Here is a 25,657-nt window from a genome sequence, read left to right on the forward strand (position 1 = left end):
CTGTGGGTGGATTAGTGCTGACAACACAGAGCGTCACCTGGCCCTAATCACACACTGTAGTGAGCACTTGGGAGCTGACTTGTTTGCCTTTCGTCTTTGTGTCTTATTATTTCTTTACCCTTTAAAATTAAAAGCACCTAGTCTGATTTCTCCTTTCATCCTCTACATGAAGATCAAACGCAATCATACCAGTTTCAAATAGATCACTAGCATGTATTCTGAACAACTTTTTAAATGAGATGCTTTAGACTTTTTATTCAAGTAGCATTTAGTCTTAATTTAAGTTTAAATGTCTCAAAGTATTCAAGTGAACAATGTGTCATTTTTACAAATAGCATGTTTATTTTCTTTTGATCCCAGACATTCCCTCTCATCATTATTATTATCATTCCATAATATTCAACCTGAACTTTGAAGAAAAGTGTCTTTAATGCGCTTTTACCCAGTTAATAGATTCAAAATGTATCAGGTAAAATAAATATCACATGCTTGGGTGACTCATCTTGAAAGCTAGCAATAAATACATAAATAAAATCAAAACACAGCTTCGGTAAAATATGAATCATTTATTTATGTTGTTATATTGCTGTTTCTTCTGTCAGAGCAGCAGCTCAAGGCTTGGCACTTAACTTTCTAACATGTGTGAGGATCGATTATTACGTCGGTACATGAAAACATTCACAACCAATGTATTTCTTCTTACCCCCCATTAAGGCTATTATACAGCATGGTCTCTCATACCCACTCTTTTGTTGAGATATGACAACAGTCTAAGAAGAAAACAATGATCGTTAGGAAATATATTAAAGATTATCTGTGCAAATACCTCAATTTGAGATGCTTAAGACATGGATCTAACATGTTATACATCTGCTAGTTCAAGACACCGATGCAGAATTAAAAAAAAAGGAGGTGAAAAACATCTTCAGAAAGTGGATTAAAAGAACAATTTTAGACATCAACTATTCTCATGATTATCATTAAGATACAAGTGAAGTGAAACATTTGGCTAATGAAACTGTATAGACTACATATTAACTGCATCCTACTGCATGTAGAAGGTTTAACACTTTACTTAAAATGCATGATAAACTGCGCCTTGTGACTAGTCCTTACTTAGGATCATAGCCAAAGCAAGTAGAGGCATGGTCATGCATCTATTTATGAGTTGTTCTATAGCAAGAAATAACGTTCACCACGTTAAGGAGGATTGAAGTACACTTGAATTATCTTTAAACCTAAACATAGTTGGCTAGCGGTGTGTTTTTTTTCCGTCTTTTGAATGGCAGATGATGTCCTACGGACCATAGTACAGACGCATATGGCAGTGATTCCAGTGTGTTTGTGAGCAGAATGTACATACAACACATCCTGCCCACAGCGCTCATGAAAACATTTGCACTCCCTCAGAGTTTCTGTAAGGCGGAGAAAACGAGACAAATCCTACGCGTGTCTGGCGGCCCCGCCCACATTTGAAGTCGATTTGAACCAGCGAGATGTCAATGTCCAGGGTAACGTCACGGGCTTCAGCGCGAAGACTTTTGTAAAACCGTAGCTTCCACTACAACGGCAGGATTCTCAATGTCCGCTTTGCTCTGAACCATCCTCAGCTCCAGTTGTGCAGGACTGGGCCTTTTCCCAGGGCCGGCCACCTCTGAAAGACAAAGCGCAGGACTTGGGGTTACTGGTCAGCCTTAGCAGTAAATGGGTCATTCTTGTCTCAGTGAACGACTTCAGGCTGTCAATCATCTTGTGGCTTTTTACATGCAGCGATAAGATTGTGTGTCTCCGCTTGCATGTAATCAACTTTTACTCAATACCTAAAGATAGCAAAAACCAAATCTGTAGAGTGATGAAATCCACTAAGCATGGCCTCTACATAATGCACACTACAGATTGACATATTACTACCGATTGTGTAAATATAGAGCTAAAAGACGACACACGGTGTTCCTTTGTGTCCAGTAAACCACTTCAAGATAAAGCAGAGAGACCGCGTGACAAACCGAAGCCATAAACACACACACACACACACACACACACACACACACACACACACACACACACACACACACACACACGATCCCTACCATTGGCATAAGTGATGGTCCTCTTAATGACATGGTGCAGGACGGAAACAGTCTTCTCACAGGCAGCCTGGGAAAAACAGAAGGAAGACACAAGGTTACAAGCACATTGGGATTCATTAAAGCAGTGGAAGTGATTAAAATGGTGAAATGTGCCACTGACCTTCAGGTCTTTAGGGTGATGGTGAGTCCAGGCTAGCAGCATGGCGGCAAACAGGTCTCCGGTCCCCACAAACACAGCATCCACTTTGGGGATGTCCATGCAGATTTTCTGACTGGTTTTGGTCCCATCTGCTTTCACTACAGCGAGGACACATCCAAAAAAAAACACAGAAGAGTAAAACCCCCAAATGACTTACAAACAGCAGAAATAGACGTTCTGTCTGGAGGAAGTTGTTCCGGTACTTTACCTGTGTTTTGGCTCCCGAGGGCCACCAGGAACTGGTCCCCACGTTTCGAGGGCAGGTCTGTGCTCGTGAGGACCACGGTCTCTGGTCCCATTTTATGAAGCAGGTCCATCACCTGGAGAGTAGGAAGGGGGTCACATTATAGCTTTCTTACTTTTTGGTGTCACAAACTAAACGCAGCACAGTGAGGAATATGTTTGGTACTCACCTCAACGGCGTCTTCCTCTGTGGTGATTTTCCTCCCAGTTAACAGCCTGTGTAATACAGGGCAGTGGTTACAAATGTACCAATCAGGTATTTTACCTGCATCGAATAATGAACAAATGACTCATGTAATATTCCTCCATATTAGCTAATATTGCCATATTAGTATCATCCCTTAATTCAAGCTAGCTTCTATGTAGCATAGTTTGTGTTAACTTTGTTTATGATGACTGGAGGTGAACTCACTCTGCTTCAAACTGGTTGGGGGTGAGGATGTCGGCCAAAGGCACTACTTTGTCCCTGTAGACTGGCAGCAGATACTCTGGAACGTACTGAAACAGACAGAAAACAGGTGTTCCATGCAGTTATTAACCTCCTGACAAGTGACACCAACTATTTCAAAATGATGGATTTCCAAAAAGTGATAATACAATATGAATAAAATGGCCACAAATGGTTGTAGATAGAGATTTATTTGAACGTTAACTTTCAGGTACAAAAATAGTACAAAGTCCAGTTCATCGGGTGTGTCGTTTAAAAAAAGAAAGCGGAGAATTCACTGTAAGATGCTTACCATGGCCCCGTGGTCTCCCATAACAGGATCACAAACTGTGGAAAAGAAGACTTAAAATGAAGCTTTGGACTATGTTAAGAACAACGGTTACACTCTGTCAGGGCTGCAGCTATACATGATTGATGAACTGTTGTCTGTCATGTAACATGTCCGAAAATAATACAAAGTGCCCATCATAATGTCCGTAGTGTGGCCAACAGTTTGAAGTGTTACGACTCAGAGCGTCACGAGACGTGATAATGAACATGAATGCTGTTCACCTCCCTTGCCTGAAGGCGGTGCTGTTTACACCACGTCTGTGTTTCTGATCCGTTGGGTTGCAGGTGATTGGCGTGCTTTGAAACAATGATGGATTATCAAAATGTTCAGACCCATTATTATCACTTTTCTGTCCATCGACTAATCGCTTCAACTAACCAGTATTGATTATCGAAATATGAACAATGTTAAATTAAAAAAAAAAGAATAATTCTGACCATATACCAGGCTGGGATTGGCCTTCTTCAGCTCCTGAATGATGTCAACCACCATCTCCAGGAAGGACGTGTCTCTGCTGTACCCTTAGAGATGAAAGTGTGAAGAAGAGACAATGACCCACTGGAAGTCTGTTTTACTTTGCTGTTCCCTCTCCAAGCACTCCAACTGCCATTCAAAGTGGATCAATCCCTCTATGGCAGCCCATATGGCCAAATGTAATACAGCGAGAAATGCAGGTACACTGGTGTTTGCGCGTCGATAACTTGAGGGGAGGTTGAGCCCCTTCACTCCAAGTGAGGCGTCCTGAGGCTGCTGTTGAAGGACTACTGAGTATTTCTTCTAGCAAAGGGCAAACCAAAGCTGCAGCTGCTGAAGGGCCACGCTTCTTTTTACTCTGCAGCGACACACTGCTTGGACTCACCTGTGAGGATGTAGTCGTAGCGGTTCACCTTATTGAGCTTGATGCCCTCATAGAGCACATTCAGCTCTTCTGCTGTCAGTACTTGCCCTTTCCAATGAGCGTAGCCTAGGGTTCAAGAGGGAGAGCAAGAGGTTCAAAATGACATTTTAAAAAGATAACAAATGTGCCGTTGCAAGACTTTTTTTTGAGGATCCATGGACACACAGTTAAATCAAGACAAACAGTGAAGCAATCTGACGTGTTTTTCTCGTTTCTTCTTTTTTCTCCCCCCCCCCCCCCCCGACTCCCTCCGCTGAGGTTCCTCTACTCCGTGCAGTGTCCGGGGCGACACAGGGGCCTCCACATGGACTGAATGGGATGTCTGTATCCTGGCTGCCAGCTTCCCCCCTTTCTTTGTCCCTCTTTCTCCGCTGACCTAGAATAACACCCCCCCCCCCCAAAAAAAAAAAAAAAAGCTGTTCTGACTGCTAATGATTGGCCAGAGAATGGACACAAACACACTTTGGTGTACTCCTCATACTGTTCACGCAGAGCCCGAGCCCGACCCCGAGAGAGAGAGAGAGAGAGAGAGAGAGAGAGAGAGAGAGAGAGAGAGAGAGAGAGAGAGAGAGAGAGAGAGAGAGAGAAAACCTCCTGCAGAGAGGACTTAGCAGAAAGCTTGAGGCCAAGTAGAGGCATGAGTGGAACTTGTGCATTAATGCCTCCAATGAAAGTGAACATTTCTGAATATTCATTGGAAGGAGGATTAGAAGTAGGATTACGCAGTTATGTAATTTACTCCACATGCTTAACATTGACTAGTGTCCTCTCGCAGAAGAGCAGATGTTTACATTAATTTATGTGGGGGCAAATGTCCACCGCCCCTGTGGCAAAAGCAACATTCCTCACATACTTTGGCACGTGGACCCCAAGATTAATGTTGTGGAAATAATTGTATTTCCTTGTGAGTGAAACAAAGAGATGAATTCAAGCAAATACGCCTTTGCTCTATTCATTTAACAGAGTAATAATTCTCAAATGGGGATTAACCCGAACACACAGAATCTGTGCATGTAGGAATCGACGGAGAGAGAAAGTACGCGTACAAGTGGTCAGTTCTCTGCAGCGCGTCTGTTGTGTAACGAGAGAGCTGAAAGTTGAAGGAGCAACAGAGAATGCGTGTTGTGAGAAAAGCTCACAGTTAGCAGGAGGAGAAAAGGGATTCATACAACATATCGTCTCAGGACCGAGAGCAGCAGGTGTGACATTAGTGAGAGCGGAGAGTCAAGAAACACGAGTCCTTTGTTAGACTGAGAACGTGCAAAAGGCCTCGGTGAAAATGGCGTCAGGCTGCACAGGGTACAGATGGAGAAGAACCATTATCAGAAGCATCTCTTTCACATTCTTCATTGCTAACAGAAATTGTCACAAAAAAATATGATCCTATTCTGCAGGTTTTTCATTCATTTTTTTTAATGTCTTCCTTAATGGTTAAGCAATTTTACCGCCCAATTTCACAGAAGGTACTGTGTGTGGGATGATGATAGAGCTGTTGATTGATAATTATGTCAAAAAAAAAAAAGATCAACAAAGCCAGAGATAACGATTTCTGGCTTTCATCAACTTTTATCTACGCGATCCGACAAGATTTCGAAACATTAAGAAACGAATGAATAATGAACACATGATGTTTTGGCAAATAAGACTGCTTCTGTGATTCAAATATTTCACTCCGTTTACCTTCTAAATCTGCTTCCTGGCAACTTCTTGTGTTCAGTCATCTCAATGCAAAACCTTAAAAGCAACGCCGTGTAACAGCTGAAAGAAAAAGACTTCATAGGCAATGAATCACGGCCTTGATCGTCTATGTTACTCAAGAGGTTTCGCTCATAGCTTTACATGGTCTGCTTCACTATGGCCAGTAGCTTAGGGCGGCTAATTTTAGCTAATGTTGACAAACTCTAGATATTACTTTATTTTTCTGCTTACAGCCCAATTTCACGAGCTCTCAGTCCGGTCACCTAATGACGGTGTCTTGGTTTAGAGCAACCGATTGCAGAGAATCTTGGGAAATGTAGTGAGAGAAATCCAATGTGCAATCGTCCTGTAACTGATACTTGAGGCTACTGATCAGCAAAGGTTACATGACCGACCGACCGACCGACCTTCCGACCTTCCTTCCTTCCTTCCTTCCTTCCGACCTTCCTTCCTTCCTTCCTGTTTAGATATTTTCAAATAAGACGCCTGATTAATTCTACCCAGGAACGCCTTAAACGACCATCTTTCCTCAAAATGTGATTCTATGTTGCATGTTAAAAATAATGAATTTAAGTAATAAATTATAAAAACATTTATTTATTTGAAACAGAAATATTTCCAGTCCTGTTTTGCAATTTCCGTTTTGGCAATCATGGCACCATTTCAGCCTCAGATTATCCATATTTTTGGATGTATTTGTAATAAACGCTGTGTAAAAGTTCTTCTGTCCGGCCCGTGTTGGAGATGAACATTTTAGATTTAGTAATCAATGTACTGCTTTCAGTGACGCCGATGTGATTCTCTATTTTTAGGTTGTGAGGTAGTCAGATGAGCGACAGCCGACAGTCACCTGAAGGAGGCAATACAGTAACAGAACTTTAATAGGAAGTCACAAGCAGTGAGGAAAAGCTGGAGGCATTTTCATCTACGCATTTAGATTTTTTGGACACATTTAGAAAGCATTTAAAAAAAAAACAAAAAAAAAAAACTAAAATGTCTGAATCTTGCTCCAAAGACCTACAATAGAATATGTGTATGCACATAAGCATGTGTTTTTCCTTGTGTGGAAGGTTAATTGTAGATGCACATCTTTAATAAACTCAATTAAAGGAAGAAACCAAAGCTAGGCTACATTTATTAAAGCCCATCTGTGCAGAATTTATATGTGACCGTTGCAGCTTTTTGATTTGAACAGCTGCTTTGCATCAATTGATCTTTGAAAAGTTGAACTAATACAGCCCACAAAACAGTATTCATACAAGATAACGTACTCCCACAGATATACCCGATGTAAAGTTAGCTGAAAAAGGAGAAAAAATTGTTCGTAGAAAACATTAACTAAAAAAGATTATATTTCACCGAGTCAGCTAAACCATGCATGCAGAGCTCATCCAAAGCAGGCTAAGAGACAGAGCTTTGGGCAGTGATTAACTGTCCATCACACCTCTGACCCCTCGGCTTCCTTTTTGAGTCCAGTGCTTCTCGCTCTAACATGATGTCGTGTATGTCCTTGACAAATACGATGAATGCACATCTTACCCAGTAAATCATTTCCAGAGCCAATGTTGGTTTCATTATGTGTGTGTGTGTGTGTGTGTGTGTGTGTGTGTGTGTGTGTGTGTGTGTGTGTGTGTGTGTTACGATGCAAACAGGACAACTGCTAGCGGTCAAAGGCGACACAAAGATCCTCTCAGGTACTGTATGACACCACGTGGATCGTCATTACCAATCCGTGCACTACACCAGTAATACCAGAAACTCATAGCTCCATATCTGAATAAAAAGATGAGAGGGTCGAGTTGTTCAGAAAGTGGAAAATGACACAATGTAGTTTGTGAAACGGAATGAAAAGCACTTTAAAAGCACTCAGCCAACCTGTGTGATTGGAGAACTGCACAGAGTTGATGGAGTCCACTTCAAAGCCCAGAACCTGAGAAAAGAGAAGTTAAGCAGCTGTTTAAACAGAGAACAAAGACGTTTACAACACCAGGTCCACGGGGGTCTCTGAACGTCACTGTACGGCGGGAACAGCACGGCGATTTACTGTGAGAGCTGTTCAGTGAGAACAACCACTTCACTATGTCTTTTGTAGTGACTGAAAGGACTGAGGGCAGATTATATATATAATAGAGTTATGAAATGCTTTAGTGTCTGAAGGCTTCTGCAGGAAGTAAGCCTCAGGAATGTGATTGATATGGGAATGAAAAGAAACCAGTGGCTGCCTGGAGTGGGGAATTCAAATTAAAACATTTAGAAAAGTTCCAGATATACATGCAAAAAATGGTATTTCTGAAAGTTGAGTCTACAACACGTAGCTTTAATGTTACCGTCTTCAGCCTGAGGAAACATGTATATTACTACATGTGTATATAAATGTTTGCACTGCTCGCTACCTGTAGACCTGCAGCTACAGTGAGTTTAGTAAGGAGGGGAGATAACTGCCAACTATATGCTCCACATCATTCTTACATTTCGGATTGAAAACTGGCTTTCGGGTTGTCCCATTACATCAGTTGTTTCCCCATACATGTTAGTGATACTTCTGTGTTTTTTTTCCACATTCATTGTCTAATAAGCTAACGTTGTGTGGGTAAAGTCTACAAATTGGGAAACGGCCTATGATGTGTCTGCAGAAGAGGAAAATGTTCTCATAACGTTTTAATAAAGACAAGAGTCTTCTCACAAATCAGGAAGTCATGTTCTTTATCGTTTTACTTCCCCGTTTTAAGCTATTTTCCACGTGTTGTTGCCTGAGCAGAGGAGTCTCGTGGAGCTCACCTGGACGTGTGCTCGTATTCTTACCTGCAGAGGGAACGTTGCCGACTTGTTCCCCACGTATCCCCTGACAACATGACTCTGAATGGACAACACGCGACACTCCATTACCGCAATGAACGACACCGGCTGCGTTTAAAAAAAAAAAACACCGAACAGAGGAAACAGACGCGATAGATTCTAAAGCTGCATTAAAAAACGTGCACAGGCTCTGACCCGCTGATGCCTAGCATGTGAGGAACAACTCCAGCATTGAGGGGCAGAAGCGGCGCTGTTGCTAATGACATTTAGCTTTTTCTTCAGGCAGCTACAAGGACAGCTAAACTGGTGCATTCAAAGGCTCATGTGGAATGTGGGAGCCCCCAGCTTCCTGCAAAAAAAATAATACACGCACCGTTTAGCTTTTAGCTAGTTAAATTTACATTTTGAGTAGTTTTGTTGAATTTAAAAAGTTTGATTTTTAAACTAACTGAAAGGATAGGTTCATATTTTTGTTTACAAACAATGTCCAGGGTACGTATACATGAATTGCAACAGGATTGTATTTTACTCTCAAATATCTAAAGTAGGAGTTGGGCGCCAGATGGGAGAATAATAACACTTCTACCTTGTCACTTTAAGGAAATGTTACTTTGAACAGTTGGTGAGATAAATTTATTTTGAGCACACATCACGAATCAAATCAACAGTGTTTGGTTCATACTCAAATACAGTCTTAAACACAACATGTCCATTAAATCAAAAGAAACACAATTACTGAGTCCAGATATGAAAATCAAATGTCCATTGAGCAATTCAAATTAAATGAGGGCTCCTGATACATTTCAATCGTTTATGTTTCAGAGATGTGGCGTGAGTGCTTCCGTCTGGAGAGGCCTCAGACAAATATCAAACTAAAAGCCTAAAGCCCTCCACTCCATGAATGACCTCCGCCTGGAGTTTTACTGTTGCTTTGATAGACAATGGGACTGATCCCACCCAACATGACCCCATCCACCAGCTCCAGACCACCAGGTCCCCCTCCCCCAGCTCAGCAGGGGCCCATGCCTCTCAACCACCCATAAGTCTTTTGAGCGCCTTGTCCTGTCCCACCTCAAAATCCTCACTGCCCCTCTCCTGGACCCCCTGCAGTTCGCCTACAGAGCCAACAGGTCTGTAGACGACGCAGTCAACATGGCTCATCACTTCATCCTCCAGCATCTGGACTCCTCAGGAACCTACGCCAGGATGCTGTTTGTGGACTTCAGCTCTGCCTTCAACATCATCATCCCGTCTCTGCTGCATGACAAGCTCTCCCAGCTGCACGTGCCCGACTCCGCCTGCAAGTGGATCACAGACTTCCTGTCTGACAGGAAGCAGCACGTGAAGCTGGGAAAACATGTCTCAGTCCTTCGGGCCATCAGCACTGGTTCCCCCCAAGGCTGCGTTCTTCCCCCTCTGCTCTTCTCCCTGTACACCAACGGCTGCACCTCCAGTCACCAGTCCGTCAAGCTCCTGAAGTTTGTGGATAACACCACCCTCATTGGACTCATCTCTGGTGGGGATGAGTCCGCCTACAGGTGGGAGATCGACCATCTGGTGACCTGGTGCGGTCTGAACAACTTAGAGCTCAACGCTCTAAAGACAGTGGAGATGGTTGTGGATGGTTCTTCCTGGGCTCCATCATAACTCAGGACCTCAAGTGGGACCCTAGCATCAGCTCCATCACCAAGAAGGCTCAGCAGAGGATGTACTTCCTGAGGCAGCTGAAGAAGTTCAACCTGCCGAAGACAATGATGGTGCACTTCTACACCGCCATCGTTGAGTCCATCATCTCCTCCTCCTTCACCGTCTGGTACGCTGCAGCCGCAGCCAAGGACAAGGGCAGGCTGCAGCGCATCATTCGCTCTGCTGGGACGGTGATTGGTTTTTAACGTACTGTTATCTGTTTGTTTGTTTATAATATTTTATTGTACATTTTTCTATTTTTAAATTATGTCTCGAATGTTGTGTTCATTATTTGTTGTTTTGCACCATTCACCAAGTCAAATTCCTTGAATGTGTAACGTACTCGGCAATAAACAGTTCTGATTCTGATTCTGATTCTGATTGTGGAAAAGTCATCATAGATGTAATTTCAATATTTTACACTGACCGATAGTTAAGACAATATAATAATGTAAGATAATAAACACAATAATAGTTATCCACACATTGACTTTAATGTATTCAGTAATGTATGAAGCCAAATGTAAAATACTGTTAGTCATTGATTGTTTTGTAACTCCTTGAATAACCCTTTTATGATCCAAATTCAGACTAACCGAGGCAAGTCTTCTGGTTACCACAAGAGGGCACAAGAGAGCTGAGATACGATTTGTACCTGACTAAATGCAAAAGCCAAAAAAAACACAATAAAGGACGTAAACTAAAGCACAATAACAATATTCCAAGAGAGGACACTTTTTTACATTTGAATTACAGATCACAGATATGGAGGATTGAGGTCTCAGCGAGGTCAGTGGCAGCAAGTTTCCGATAAGGACTCAAAAAGATGCAGTTGAAGGATCGACTGCCAAGAAGCACACCGGCTTTGACATCTGGGTGAGGAGCACAGAGGCCAGATAGAGAACAGCGAGAGCCAGGTGGATGAGCTGCAAGCTGAGCTAATCACTAAAATACACATGAAGCAGCTGCAGGGAGAGAGAGACATCTGGCACAGACTGATTACTTGTCTTGTGGATCCTTAATATTGATGGTCTTGAGAAACCTGAGGTGTGTCAGTGCACTATTGTACTCATTTTAATCTCTGGATGAATCCTGTAATAAGGTAATGTGGTATCAATTGGATGTAGGCAAATACATGAAAAAACCCCAACAACAATATGTTTTATTGGGTTGTAAAATGTGAGAAGTCCATATTGTTTTTAATCACTCACACACACATCAACCCTCTTCTCTTGTCAAGTCCAAAGCACAGAATTGCCGGCAAGAGCAAAAAAAGTAAACAGAACAAACTTAATATAGATATCTTAAATCAAACATCTGACCCATACAAATTATACAAAATGTACTGTACAGACATATTTGATCTTTACCTTATGAGTGCACAAAAGATTAGAATACAAGATACAAGATAGAATATATATAACAAGTTTGTATTATCATCATTGCTGTTTTTATATATGAGATTATGAGATTAGATACGGCAAGAAAGAACTTGAAGTGCAATAAAAGTGATACAATCAGTGGGAGTTAACAGCCGTTGGAGTTTGAGGTTTTTAAGAGCATGGAAATAATCCTAGTCGGTGTAAAGTGTTCAGTGTCCAACACAGAGAGAGGACAGTGGGAGGTTGTTGACATGAGTCTGCTGATGAAGGTTTTAATCCAGACAGGCATGAAGGTGCATGTCAGTCCCACCATGGCGGAAGTATTCACAACCTTTAGCCAAACCACACCCAGAAATACTCCATTATTGCGCAAGTAAAAGTCCTATTGACTATATATTAAGAGTTAACATTAGTCTACTGATGCAGATGGTCAATGTGGAGCGCTCATATGGAAAGAAACTAGAACTGTCAAATCAAAAGGTTTCCTCTGAGTTGTAGTACAGACACCTACACATTGTAGGTGAACGCAGTTATGTCAGTGACAAATTCGATGGTTTTTAAAACTTCTATGGTTTAGTTATGGTGTTTGCAACATGTTAACATTTGCAACGGTTAAAAGCTGTGCGTAGGTTTCAGTTTCCGGTGAATTATTAAGTAAAAAAAACATGACAAACATGATACATTACTTTATTACAGTTCTGTAAATGTGACCGCGTATATGAATGGATGTCATCATCGGCGTTGTAAACAGACAAGAGGGACTTTGGTTGCGTTCCAGTTCACATTTCCTCGCCCCCAGTCAGTGGGTCGTGTTCATTATCCCTCCGCCCTGCGCAGCCTCAATTCATTCAGTCTGGAACTAGACCCGCCTCCGATGCTCGCGTCTGGCCGGGGAGGAGCCAGGCAGCAAGCGACACTACTGACACGTACGAATCCTGCGTAAGATTTAAGGAGGAAGTTACATATTTTCCTTAAGTTGAACGTCGACACGGTTTGCGTCGACTCAGCCTTGATGTAGTTGACCCGTCCCGGGAACCCAGAGGCCTGTTTGGACGCGTTTTGGAAGCGACGCGCGGACAGAGGAGCCGAAGCAACAAGATGAGATTCTCAGCGTTTATTTCTGTCCTGCGCTCCGTCGGCCCGGTGGTAATCGGTATTTCTTTAGGGTTCACGTTGAGTTTACTGAGTGTGAACTGGACGGAAGAAGCGTGCTACCTAGACGGTAAGGAGGGTGAGGATGTGACCGCGGGTCACGACGCGCTGCTCAAAGGAGCCCGAAAGCCCAACTCTATCTCGTCTATCAACGATGTGGAGTCCGAAGAGGATTTTGAGCCGAGAATAGTCCCATATAAACAAGTCCAACAGAGTCCCCCAAAGAAAGTGTTCAGGTAAGCTTTGGATGGACTTTAACTTAGAGTGGTGAACACAGTAATAGGCTCATCATATATGGTTTATTCTTGCTTTGAAACACATTATTAGAGGGCAACGTGGGCAGGTCAGCAGGCCAGAGTTCATCCTCAAGAGATGACAATCATTGTGTTCACATATTCATAGGTGACTCTGGTTTTAATACTATACACTGACAACATGATGAGTTAGACTAATAATGCAAAATCAAATGGCAGGCATGATATGTATAATTCTGCAGTGTTTGTTTTCCCTTCTCCCTGATGTCACCAGTCTTGATCAGATTGGCACAGAGAGTCTGATGGAGTTAGCTCACAGCCCCACCTCATCTGCGGGTTTCTAACTGCCAACATTCCCTGCCACAGAGCTGATGGTATCTGCACTGTGGGGCCATGCCTCCCTGCTGAATGACTTCAGCCTCACATGTTCTTTGTAAACAGGCAGACATTTTTTCCCCCCAGATTTTCTGCATAGAGACCCTTGTTTGAATGTTAGCTCCCTCTCGCCCAACGTGGTTGCGTTGCATTGCAATTCTGAGAAAAGAGACCTTTTTTTTCCCTCCTCGTGGAGAAGTTTTCTGCTGAGGATATTTTAAGCATTTCAGCACACGGGTTTCAACCAGTGCCATGCAGTGGACTGTTAATATAAAAAAGGTAGAGCGACTATCGATTAATTTCGTTATTTATTAACGCAGATCGCTCCAATTAATCGGTCAATCGTTGAGTTTATGGAGTGTCAAGAACCCAAGGCCAGGCCGGTTCTTTCCAACCATCTGTCAATAACCGCAGTGATGAATCACAATCAAGTCGGTGCATGTTTGCTTTTCGGAGAGCCCATGGTTTTTCTAGTTAGTCTGTATGTGTCGATATATTTAAAAACACTCAAGATTTTCCTGGAAATTTGGCGGGTAAAAACCACAGATTTAGCTCGGATCCCAACATTTCCAGTCATTATTATTCCCATCGATTTAAAGGTCAATTAATAGACTTAAACGGTTATAGTAAGACAATAGTCAAGATAACATATTTTGGTGTAAATATGGCCGTGAGATGAAGAATTGTCCAGCGTTGGTGAAAGTTAAGTGCATTTTTAATTCAAACACATATTTAGCATTTATTCAGTCGATGTTTGGCGTCTTTTTCAGGGCTAAATACATAAGCACAGAGCTGGGGATGCGGGAGCGTCTGTTCGTCGGGGTCCTGACATCCAAAAGCACCATAAACACTCTGGGCGTCGCCGTCAATCGCACCATCAGCCACCACCTGGACACCGTGATATTCTTCACCGGCATGCGCAACCGCAAAGTCCCCCACGGCATGTTCGTCGTCTCCCATGGGGACGAGAGGCTGATCTGGAACATGTTTCAGAACGTCAAATACATCTTGGACCATTACATCAACGAATACGACTGGTTTTACTTTGTCCAAGACGACGCCTACACGGAAGCGGACCGGATCAAAGCCCTGGTGGATCACCTGAGTATGGATCGAGAGCTTTACATGGGCAGTCCCGAGGAGTTCATAGGTGGAGAGATGGAAGGGAAGTACTGCTACGGAGGGTTCGGGTACATCCTGTCTCGCACCTTGCTCCTCCGACTCCAGCCCTACCTGGAGAACTGCAGGAACGACATCCTGAGCGCGAGGCCCGACGAGTGGCTCGGAAGATGCATCATTGACTACACGAGCACAAACTGCGTCAGTGAAAATCAGGTAGGGTTGAGTCTATTCTTATCGACACCATCTCTCTGTTCAATAATACATGTGTTTTTTTTTTTTTAAATCCATAAAACAGCCTTGTCTTCTTAATGTTTGATGTTCAAAGGGAGCAGCACGAGGCAGCTCGCTGTTAAAATGAATGACGAGCGACGGCGGGAGGAGACGCTCGCGCCGTCGCTTTAGTTGCGAGACGGGCTACAGCAGGGGTTCTCCTTCTCCACAGAAGCACAAAACTGTCACGGCAGAAATCATGCTTTGCCTCTGGGACGGCACTTAAAAAAAAAAAAAAAAAAAAAGTGACAGACGGCTATATAAAAGTCTAATTACCATTCTAGCACCGAGGCGGTATTTATATTACGGAGTAGATTTGCTAATACCCTTTTTAGCCTTCTCTCCAGCAGCTCCAGCAGCAACGTGGAATAGGTAAACAGGCGAGCAAGAGCGCCCCTCGCTTCAGTCCTTGCTTAGGTTCAATGGTGTGAAAATCCCCTGTGGGTCAACATGCTCCGCTCCTGTAATGTCATTAGCATTTAAGGTCAAACAAGCTCTGTGGACACCTGATCCGCCCCGGTGCCCTTTTCAGGCGGTTGTTTGTTGCGTTCAGCACAGTCTGCTGCGTCCGTGCTAAAGTGTGCGGTCTTTGTCGATCTATTCACATATATTGTTCCAAGGCCATCAATGTAAATGTGTCCTTTTATAATATATATACATGCGGCCAGTGTTGTTGTACTTGAGCTATTCCACTGTCTTTACCTTCCCCTTTTCTCCCCCTTGGCCACGACACGGTGCTGGAAACCATCTTGTTCCACAGTTGAGAGTGAGTTGCATGGCTAACTAAAGTGCCCTGAAGCCAGAAGAGCTCCAGCAGAGACCCCTACATCGGGGGGGTGTGGGGTGTGGGGTGTGGGGTGTGTGGGGGGGGGGGGGAGTTAAAAGGGCCTGGTGCGGGTGAGGAGAACAGCTTGAACACAGAGCCAGACATCAATTTTTCTGTTAAGAGAGCTCATTGATGACAATTAGGCACGGATAATGCTTCACTAAGTGTACCACTACAGGCTGTTGGCAAACATTTACAACAGGGTGGCCTCGCTGCTCAGTTAAGCTGTGTCTCCATTCTTTGTTCTTTTAATAGCTTGATCAGATTGGATTCACTTTTTTTTTTTTTTAATCACTCAAGCTCCTTAGGTGACTACTCTGTTTTCGGCTTAAGTGACTGTGTCTTTAAGTGGGATTCTGGTGCCAGTGTCAGTCATGTGCTGTTGAGGTTTCAACCTTTTTAAATTGTTGACTGTTGCTCTTTAGCCTGATGCTGCAGAACCTAAGATAGGACAAAGCATCTGTTGAACCTCATGTTCCCAAAACAGAAGTAATCCCCGAAAGGATCAACACTCTTGACGATAGATCGTTTTTGTACAACAATTTGCATTCAATTCTTACAAAATGATCTCTGTCTTTCCTTCCCTATGCAATTATGGTTGAAACCATTCTGTTTGCTGTTTAGCCCAAGACGCTGTCTAGATAGCGTGTGATGTTTGTTTGATTGTAAGTAGCACGGCGTAACAACTACGCTTGCAAAAACATGAAGCATGTTTCTGTCATTGAGGATTTAAGATGCCTCATGAAAAGACATCTCTGTTTCCCTCTCAGGGACTTCAGTACAACCATTATGAGTTGGGAAAGAACTCTGATCCGAGTAAAGAACAAAGTGACCAGCTGAAGAAAGCGCTGACTGTCCATCCAGTGTCTGACCCTGAGCAGATGTACAGGCTGCACAGATACTTCACTGAGATTGAACTCCAGAAGACTTACGATGAGATTGCTAAATTGCAGGTAAGCTGCTTTTCAAGTGTCACAAATCACCAGTGGTTCAGTCCAACTGTCTAGATCTGACCGATTTTCTTGTGTTTCCACAGGCGGAGATAAAAAACGTGAGCGTGGTCGCGTTTGACGGCAACCGAAGCGCCCAATGGCCCGTTGGGATCAATCCTCCTTTTGAACCGAAATCTCGGTTTGAAGTTCTGAAGTGGGAGTACTTCACAGAAGAGGAGATTTATTCATGCGTCGATGGCTCTCCGAAGTGTGAACTGCAGGGTATTGACCGCACGGACGTGGCGGATGTCATTGAGGTGGCCATGGTGGAGCTGAACAAGAAGTACAAGCCCGTCCTCCACCTGAAGAAGCAGCAGCTGATCAACGGGTACCGGCGCTTCGACCCCGTCAGGGGCATGGAGTACACCTTGGATCTTCAGCTGGAGGTTGTGAACCAGAAAGGTCACAGCCGGTCAATCGCCAAGCGAGTTCACCTGGTGCGACCCCTGAGTCGGATTGAGATCATCCCCATGCCCTACGTCACCGAGGCGACGAGGATTCACATCATTATACCTCTGACGCTACAGGACCGAAGCTATGTCGACCGTTTCCTGGAAGTCTTCGCCTCGAATGCCTTTGAGACCAGTGAAAATGCCATCTTAACGTTCTTGTTTATTTATGACCCGGTGGAGGCACAGCAAGTTAACCAGAATGATATATTTGCCGGCGTGAAGGCACAGATAAACACGTACGAACGCAAATACCCGATGGTGAAAATCCCCTGGATCAGTGTCAAGACGGAAGTGCCGTCCCAGATCAAATTCATGGACATCATCTCGAAGAAGCACCCGGTGGACTCGCTGTTCTTCTTGGCCAACGTCAACTCGAATGTCAATTCAGAATTTCTGAACCGCTGCCGCATGAATTCCATAAACAACTGGCAGGTGTTCTTCCCCATTCACTTCCAGGACTTCAACCCGGACGTGGCCTATCACAACCAGCAGCGTCCGGCCGCCGCCGATCTGATCAAGGACGCCGGCCATTTCGACCGCATGTCATTTGAAGAAGCGTGTTTTTACAACTCTGACTACATGTCGACACGCACGCGAATGGTGGCGGACGTCCAAGAGAACGAGGAGATTCTGGAGACCCTGGACATCTTCGACATGTTCTTAAAGTATTCGGGTCTGCACGTATTCAGGGCGGTGGAGCCGGCGTTGCACCAGCAGTACAGCTACCAAGCATGCAACCCGCGGCTAAGTGAAGACATCTACCACAGATGTGTGCAGAGCAACTTGGAAGGCCTGGGCTCTCGCTCCCAGCTCGCCATGCTGCTGTTTGAGCAAGAACAAGGAAACAGCACCTGAACGAACAGCAGTGAACTCCTGCGCGTCTTTAAATGGAGGTTCAAAGCGGTGTGTTTATTGTACTAGAGTTTGGGACAACCCGTATCTGGGGGGCTGTGACTCGAGGACCGTCTGGTTTGTTCAGAGTTTTTAGCTAGTTTGGGAAAAAAAAAAAAAAAAGAATGCAGTACATTCCCAACGAAACCCCTCCTTTTTAAATGTTTACAATACTTGTTGGTACAGATGAGTCGATTTGAACCAAATGTTTTCGCTACTCTGACCATTCTGAAAGCTACGATAAGTCATTTCTGCCCGGACTTAGTGCTGGCTTATCCAGTTATGTTTAATAAGGCGTCAACTACACATCCAGCGGATCAGAGGTACGAGCAGCAACGCTTTCTAGAATGTTATAATTTATGTTAATATCAAAGATATTGTTGAATTATTGATGTATAGCTCTTGTGGGTATATGTTGCACCAAAGGTTGTGTGCTCCTTCACATGGAAAAAAAAATTGAGCTTTTGATATTTACTAATTTGAGTTTTTACAAAAGCGCATCTTTTACTGTATGTGCCTTGACACTGACTTGTCATATGCTGACTGTTTTTGAGATGATCTTTATGTTACGTAGTTTTGCAGTTCAGCCCCACCAGGTGATTAAAAGATGAACACTAGTTCTGATCAGGTGGGAGGTATTGGCTTCCACTGTGGATAAAGTAATGTTACATAGCTGGGAGAAGTGAATGGGTCAACCTACAATCTTATTCAAAGGCGTCTCGGAAATGTCGAGATCTCGGCCATCGGCGGGTTGTTGTTGTTGTTGTTGTTGTTGTATGTGCCTCAAAAGCGGGGGAGGGGCTTGGTAGAGAGGGTCTTCTGCTGGTCTTCAGAGGTCATAGATGCAGAACTAGACTTCAACGTTTTCTCCATGAAACCTTTTTTTGCTGTTGCAAGAACATTTACATGCAGGAGACAAAAGGAGAGAATTTCTGAATAATGGCGGGGAAAGAAATCACCTTGGGAGCGATTGCCCGGGTGAGTCCTCCATAAAAACAGGATTCAATTAGTTTAGAAATGATTGAAATTTAAGAATGTATGAAACATCAAGAATAGCAGGCGTGGTGTTAACACTAAGATGTTTAAATGGTCCAAAGTATTTTGGGACTGCTAAAAGGTTTTTTTGTAAGTTATTGAACGGTGAAGCTCGGCTTTACAGGCGGTTGCTTTACCCCAGTGCAGTCCAGTGGGAGGCCTTTTTCTACTCTACCGAGCGGCGGTTGTGGCGGTAGCTGTACTGGACACAAGAAAGACGTTAGTACGTTTTTTTTAATAATGTGCAATATTACAGATAACACAACTGTCTTCGATTGTCTCGTGGAGGGCAAAGACGTTTGCTGTAAAGTAGAGCAGTGTGTTTACAGCGATACTGTTCACATTTCATAAAGTTAGACCGCTTTCCGCTCAATGTTAAGTAAATACACTGTAATTGACAAGACCGTTTAACGTATTTTACTGACACTAGACACTTTTCATCAGCACGTCATTTTATCTCACTTTAGTTGAATGCAAACTTACTTATTGGAAGTGGTGATCCTCAACACTGTTCGCTGTATTTTCTTGCCGTGTGAACAAAGACCACAGAGGTCATTTTTCTTTTCTTTTTTTTTTTTTTTTTTTTTTAAAACGCATCTCTTTCTTGACGAGAGCAGAAGAGTACGACACTAATAATGTGCGCGAATTGGAAACTGAATCTTCCAAAAAAAGAAAAAAAAAACCACTGTGAAAGATGGAGGGCTTAGATTACAATATGAAGTTCTTGCGGTGATCGGCGTCGTCTCCGCCTTCTGCGGACGCGAGCAGCTTGAAACGAAGCGAGCAGATTAATCGCCCCGCGTTGTGCTAAAACAGCCACCCGTCGAAGTCTCTTTAAGTATTTTGTTCATAACTTTTTCATCTGTCATTTCTCTATGAATTATGCAGATTCTGAATACTTCCGCACTAACAGAGGCTTTCATGACATTCTCTGTACATGTATAAATATTTTATAGATTCTATTTTTAAGCCTTTTGTAGCTTTATGTACACAGCAATTGATACTTTTTATTTTTGGTGACAAAAACATACTGTATCCTACTTTTGTGCTTTTGAAAAAAAAAAATCATGTCATTTGACCATGATGACGATTTAATAATATGCTTTTGTTACTCTCACTTTCAATCATTTTAATAAAGCAGGCGAACACATTCACATTCTTTTGATTTCCATTGATGTTTGGATCGGTTTACATTATTTTATGCATATGGGTACGAGTATAACCAAAGCAATACGTTTTAATTAGTGCTCATCACATTTAATTGTGTGCTGTAATTTCAAATGAACTGTGAATTATGGTAATTTTTAAATAAAGAGTATTTGAATATACACATTTCCTCTTTTTGTTGTCTTTTGTTCTATTTTTTATTTTTTTATTTTTTTTTAGAAGTGCAGTTTGTCCTTTAGGTGTCAGCAGAAGAGCGTGTTTACTGTCTGCAGCACAGGTCCTGGACCAGGGCTGAGGTGAGCAGCGTTACTGAACAACATCTAGAGGTTTCGAGCACAAACACGGATGCTCTTCTCGTTCACGTTCACGCCGTGTGCTCAGGAGGACTGCAGTGGGCATTCTTGCCCGTGTCAGACCCGAGGTATTCCTGATGTCTGGGTTGGGTAAAAACAGGGAAAAATGTTGCAACCTTAATAACAGCTTTAGTTATTTCAAGGGTCCGTATGCGCTACCCCGAGGCATGCTGTAAAACCACATAACTACAGAGCAGCTGGGAGTTAATTGTAAGTCATTATTTTGTACTTCGTTTTACGTTCGATCCCAGGACTTTCTCCTCCCACATGGGGACACGACGGTTTCAAGTCCCCTAGAAACAAGAAGTTTTTGGGTTCACCTGGAGGCTATTTTAAGAAGCAGAATTACACAAATTGCTAGACATTAAGAGGAATGATCAAGAAATCGCATCACTTATCCTAACTAGAAAATGACACTTTTTCAAAGGCCCTCTGAAATGAAAAACCCCTACCACTGAAATGCCTTCAATCTTTTTGTAACCTTGTATTTCTTTTTTATAGCGATGGTGGAAAGGCTTTAAAGTGAGCGGTAAAATTGAGATGCATGTTGAGAGTGTGTGAAGAATAAATACACAATGTGAGATTGAATTGGGCTTTGGATTTAGGAGGCACTGGTTTTACCAATCTAAACTTTAATAGTTGTCGTATTTACCATATTTAACATTTATAAAATGTGTTTTAACAGAGGAAATAATCACAAGATCACACATCTGTACAAAATGTAAGCGTTCCTTGTTCCTGCAGTGACGACGGCACATTTCCTTGTCTGTCAGATGTGTGATGGAATTCCTTCTTAGGAACGTTTTTTTCCTGAGAAGGAATTCCTGACAGCTGCTCGTGTCACTCTGCACTCATATTTTGTCTCTACTCAGATGACCTCTCAGACCTCAGCCAAAAAAAAACAAGCGGCTGAAAAAAAAAAAAAAGGACAGATCTTCAAAAAAATGCAAAAATGAACATCGGTGGCTGGTCGGATTAAATAGTTGTTGTTTTTTTTTTACAGATAATGCAATAAGCACAAATAGCGCTGCATGTGACTGAATGTCATGGAGCTATAAAAGGATTGACCCACAGAGATGTGCGGGAAGGGAGCTAAGAGTAGAGGCTTGAGGAATCCCAGGAATGTGAGCTACATGTCAGCAGGGAGGTCGTCCCATCTGCTACAGTACAGACTTGCAGCCCACCTTCTCGGCCTCGTGGCGCCTCACGCGGACGGCGTGCTGATGTAAAATCAACCATTTGTAATTGACTTATCTGTGTTTTTTTTTTTAAATGCTTTTGTAATCCAAATGAATGGGGTTGTGTTTTAAAGTGTCGCGGCGTCTCGAGGATGGACAAAAAAAACAAAAAAAAAAACCTTTGTACATCGACTCCGAGCTCGACCATTCAAACACAACCCTACGGTGATGAGCAGCCCGGTATTCATCTCAACACACCAGCCCCACTGTGACTTGTCTGAGGATAGCTACAATTATTGATGACAGAGGAGAAGATTGTTATGCATAGCCTGTACAGGATGCCATCAGAGACCGTGATTGGGAACCTTTTGAAAATGTCAGAGTGACACATGATTATGAATATTAAACAGCCATGTATAGCCCATGATTACTTGACAGGAGGAGGGGATTTGACAGATGGAGGACTGTGGAATCTCATTGTGAGTTAAAGTGATGAATGGCGATGTTGCGGCAACAGAATGCACCGATCAAATTAACAGAAAAGTTATGTTGTCATTTGTAAACATGATATCCTCTAACGTGAAGTATTTCATACATTCCCCAGACAAATGTTCGGAATTACGTGCAGATGGGATTGTCAAAGGCCTATCAAAATTTTAGGGGGCATTAAACTGGCTTAGTTTTCTGCAGTTTTAGGGTTGGGCTTTAAAATTTAGTCCAACAAAATTTGTTGACAATTAGCAACAAAAAAAAAAAAAGGATGTGATGTTTTGAAGCCCAAACTGCTGCATGATAGCAAAGAAGTTGCTGGCATGCTATGCTACGTAGTTCATATTTTTTGTACCCTAGCATTGCCAAATTATGCTGCGTTAATACAACAAAACATCATGTATTTGTGGTTGAGAGATAATTAAAAAAGATCACATCTGTGGCATTGCATCATTTCTGAATGCACATTCCTGAATGCTTCTTCAATGAAGACAAATAAGAAAGTACAATATAGTGTGCCTGTGCTGTAAGTAATATTAGATAGAAGCCTATTGAGAAAAAAATCGTGAGGCCGAGTTAACTCTTTCTACCGACACAAAGAAAGGTGTCAAGTTGTGCCAAATTGTCTAGATTACCTAGATTGTCAATCTAGTCCTAGAAACTCAGCAGCCTGTAGTTATTTAGACTATCTGAAGTCGTCAGCAACAGTGTCCTAAAAATGTGCTGGAAAATGAGGACCTGAACTACTTCCTCTATTTGTTGTGTGTCCCGCTGACGTGACAGTATGGTTTGGACCGTTGTTGCCTTTTTTTTTTAACAGTGTGAATCCAAAACGTCTCGATTTATATAGTGGCACAAGAAGAAGCCAAAGCTCCAAAGCCTCACACATTCCTAAAAGACCAGATTATGGGAAGTCAGGGTTACAGGTTCCTGCAGTGCATGAGGGCAAATGAGCGAGCCGACTTTCCGTGATAACGCCAAACATGATTATGAGCGAATCAATGTAGAAGTCTCCATTTTTATTTTTCATTCCCACTTTGCTAACTTGTGCTCTTAAAAAAGATTGTGTCTTTGTCCCGTCCATTGAGGATTAAGTTACCCAGTAAGAATATTTCAGCCTCCAGAGCATTTTTTTTTAAATCTAGCTCTGCGCTGTCCTAACTAGATAAAAACCTTACTACTGCAATAAAACTCTACGCTTTTTTTTTTTTTTGCTAACTATGTTGATTTTCAAACATTACTTTTTTTCTCCGCCGAGTCGCATCAGCCTTATGTGCTCAGTCATGTGTGCAAAATGTTAAAGTGCACATGCAAACAAACAAACAAAACACACACACACACACACACACACACACACACACACACACACACACACACACACACACACACACACGCATTGATGCCGGGTCTACACTGTAAATTGCTGCTACACTTTTACAGAGGGCCCACAAGCTGAAGGAGATGACTCGGCAAAAAATGTAATTCTGTTTCTTATTGCTTATGTCAGCTTAAAGTTATGACGCTAACCGAAGTGAAGAGTGGATGGTGGGCAAGAAATGACTTGAATAAGAAGGAAAAAAAATCTAAGTACGACCATTTTCACAACTGAAGACATCATCCGCTCCTCATCCAGGATGTGTGCGTTGTCTTGGTAAAAGCAGGACACAGAAAAAGAAAAGATGGAGAGAATAGTCACGATGCATACAGTCCGTTTTTGTTACCTGGACACATGTATTGATGTTTGGCAGTCTAACATATCTGCAGATTGTAAGTGTAAGTATTTGCTACAATCGTGACCGCTATTGTCATTATAAAAGTCTTCCCTAAAATGTATAAATAACTCAAATTAATATTTCATAAGTTATATATTAACCCAATATAAACGACAACCATTGAAACAGAACTTTAGAACTTTCTCATTTTAAAGTTGGACTTTATGTACAGGTACAATGCTACTCTCTAACACCTTAACCACAAACCAGACAGAGTGTATCATGTGGAAAGATGCTGCTAGATCTAAAGCCAAGGTCTACAGTTCAGCCTAAATAACTCCCCTCATATTTTTGGATGGATGTTACACGGGTAAGATTTGCTTTCTGTAAGTATTCTCACCTTGTATACAATATAGAACATATAGATAATAGTACCTCTTTAAATAATTACATCATTTAGAAAGTGTAATGGCTTTATATGGTACAGTGTGTGTGTGTGTTTCCGTGACGCAGGAGGAACAGTTGGAGTGGATGAATGGAGAGAAACGGACAGAAAGAAATCAGAGACGCCAGCTGAATAAATAAATCATTGGAGTATAAACATGATCAAGGTGAAGTACGGTCCTCTTGTCCCCTTGTAGTGATCATGTACCAAAAAATTGGCCCTGATGCACAAAGTTGAGAGGTGTCCCATCCGGAGAAAACAAAAAAAGTGGTGTCCAATTTGTGCCTACGTACGTACAAGTGCTTTGTTAGCAGCACGAGTTTGGTGTTTGACTTTGGCTGTAGCTTTTCACCGGTGACAGCAAAGGAGCGACGGGAAATGCCAAAGGGTCCGTTATTGATCTGAACACAGACGGTTTTCATCTTTTTGGCGTCACCAGGACCGGAAAACGATGGTTGGCTCTAGCAAGCGAAGTCCTCAAATACCCCGTGGTGCCCGGCGTGGTGGTGATGGGGGTGTGGGACCGGGTGGTGGTGGTTGGGGAGGATCGTGTTGGCGTACGCCCCCTCTGGGTGACTCCGTGTCATGTCATTCGGCTCCTGCTGAAGGCACAGCAAACACGGCGACTTCAACAGTCATGCTTCAAAGATCACGTGTAACGTCATATGTGACAAACCTAAATGACACTGAAGTTACATCGATCCAGAATAATCTCTTCAATCAAAATCCCGATTCAATACTTTTACATTGGAGTTTAAAGGAAAAGTTCGACATTTTGGGAAAGGTTTATTCACTTTCTATATGAGGATCTCATGTAGACAGTCACATCTCTTCTCTGTGTGCTAAGTACGCAGCTGAAGTTAGGAAATAGTTAGCCTAGCTTTACATAAAAGAAGAATGCAGAGGGGAAAAAGCCAGCCTTACCCTGTCCATATAGTTAAAAAGAATGCCCGACACCTCTTAAGATTTCTTTAATTCAAAATGTGTGGTTTTCGGTGAGTTATGTGTTGTAACTATTGTATGAAATCAGTGGTGCATCCAGTAGTTCTGTGCAGCGTCTCTAGCTGTAGGTGTACATACTGGGGTCTTCTGTCCATATTCTAACCCTAATTTGGCGTCTACATCTCCACTGGAAAGTGAAATGTGACGTTAGCTATCCACACCAGCCAAACC

At 42.7% G+C, this 25,657-nt stretch overlaps 3 protein-coding genes across 3 annotated transcripts in view; 1 reads left to right on the forward strand and 2 right to left on the reverse strand.

Annotated features, from left to right (window-relative positions):
• Window positions 1–551: 551 nt before the first annotated feature.
• On the reverse strand, window positions 552–8,975 carry LOC137892571 (pyridoxal kinase-like). The gene is made up of 11 exons (XM_068737829.1): window positions 8,710–8,975; window positions 7,783–7,837; window positions 4,171–4,275; window positions 3,749–3,832; window positions 3,273–3,307; window positions 2,945–3,030; window positions 2,703–2,748; window positions 2,498–2,609; window positions 2,251–2,387; window positions 2,091–2,157; window positions 552–1,654 (listed from the first exon to the last, which is right to left on the reverse strand). Exons 1-11 carry the CDS (start codon window positions 8,788–8,790, stop codon window positions 1,527–1,529), a joined length of 936 nt encoding a protein of 311 aa, XP_068593930.1. The 5' UTR covers window positions 8,791–8,975; the 3' UTR covers window positions 552–1,526.
• A 3,700-nt stretch (window positions 8,976–12,675) lies between these two features.
• chpfa (chondroitin polymerizing factor a) lies at window positions 12,676–20,468 on the forward strand. Its single transcript, XM_068737843.1, has 4 exons — window positions 12,676–13,159; window positions 14,323–14,887; window positions 16,541–16,723; window positions 16,807–20,468. Exons 1-4 carry the CDS (start codon window positions 12,870–12,872, stop codon window positions 18,067–18,069), a joined length of 2,301 nt encoding a protein of 766 aa, XP_068593944.1. The 5' UTR covers window positions 12,676–12,869; the 3' UTR covers window positions 18,070–20,468.
• asic4a (acid-sensing (proton-gated) ion channel family member 4a) overlaps window positions 20,442–25,657 on the reverse strand; it is a 76,749-nt gene continuing 71,533 nt past the window's right edge. The window contains exon 10 of the mRNA XM_068737854.1: window positions 20,442–25,086. Coding sequence (XP_068593955.1) covers window positions 24,946–25,086 — 141 coding nt within the window. The 3' untranslated portion in view covers window positions 20,442–24,945. The remainder of the gene's footprint in view (window positions 25,087–25,657) is intronic.

Source organism: Cebidichthys violaceus, unplaced genomic scaffold (assembly GCF_023349555.1).
Source record: "Cebidichthys violaceus isolate CVI_PGR_0920_01 unplaced genomic scaffold, fCebVio1.0.p SCAF_11, whole genome shotgun sequence".
Taxonomy (NCBI): Eukaryota; Metazoa; Chordata; class Actinopteri; order Perciformes; family Stichaeidae; genus Cebidichthys; species Cebidichthys violaceus.

What these genes read in the sequence shown, in the direction of transcription:
- chpfa (XM_068737843.1), top strand. Translation starts at nt 12,870, where the DNA reads ATGAGATTCTCAGCGTTTATTTCTGTCCTGCGCTCCGTCGGCCCGGTG. An exon ending in ACTGCGTCAGTGAAAATCAG is followed by an intron (nt 14,888 to 16,540) that starts GTAGGGTTGAGT and finishes TTTCCCTCTCAG; the next exon opens with GGACTTCAGTACAACCATTA. An exon ending in ATGAGATTGCTAAATTGCAG is followed by an intron (nt 16,724 to 16,806) that starts GTAAGCTGCTTT and finishes GTGTTTCCACAG; the next exon opens with GCGGAGATAAAAAACGTGAG.
- LOC137892571 (XM_068737829.1), bottom strand. Translation starts at nt 8,790, where the DNA reads ATGGAGTGTCGCGTGTTGTCCATTCAGAGTCATGTTGTCAGGGGATAC. An exon ending in CTACGACTACATCCTCACAG is followed by an intron (nt 3,833 to 4,170) that starts GTGAGTCCAAGC and finishes TTCATCTCTAAG; the next exon opens with GGTACAGCAGAGACACGTCC. An exon ending in CCCAACCAGTTTGAAGCAGA is followed by an intron (nt 2,749 to 2,944) that starts GTGAGTTCACCT and finishes TGTATTACACAG; the next exon opens with GCTGTTAACTGGGAGGAAAA.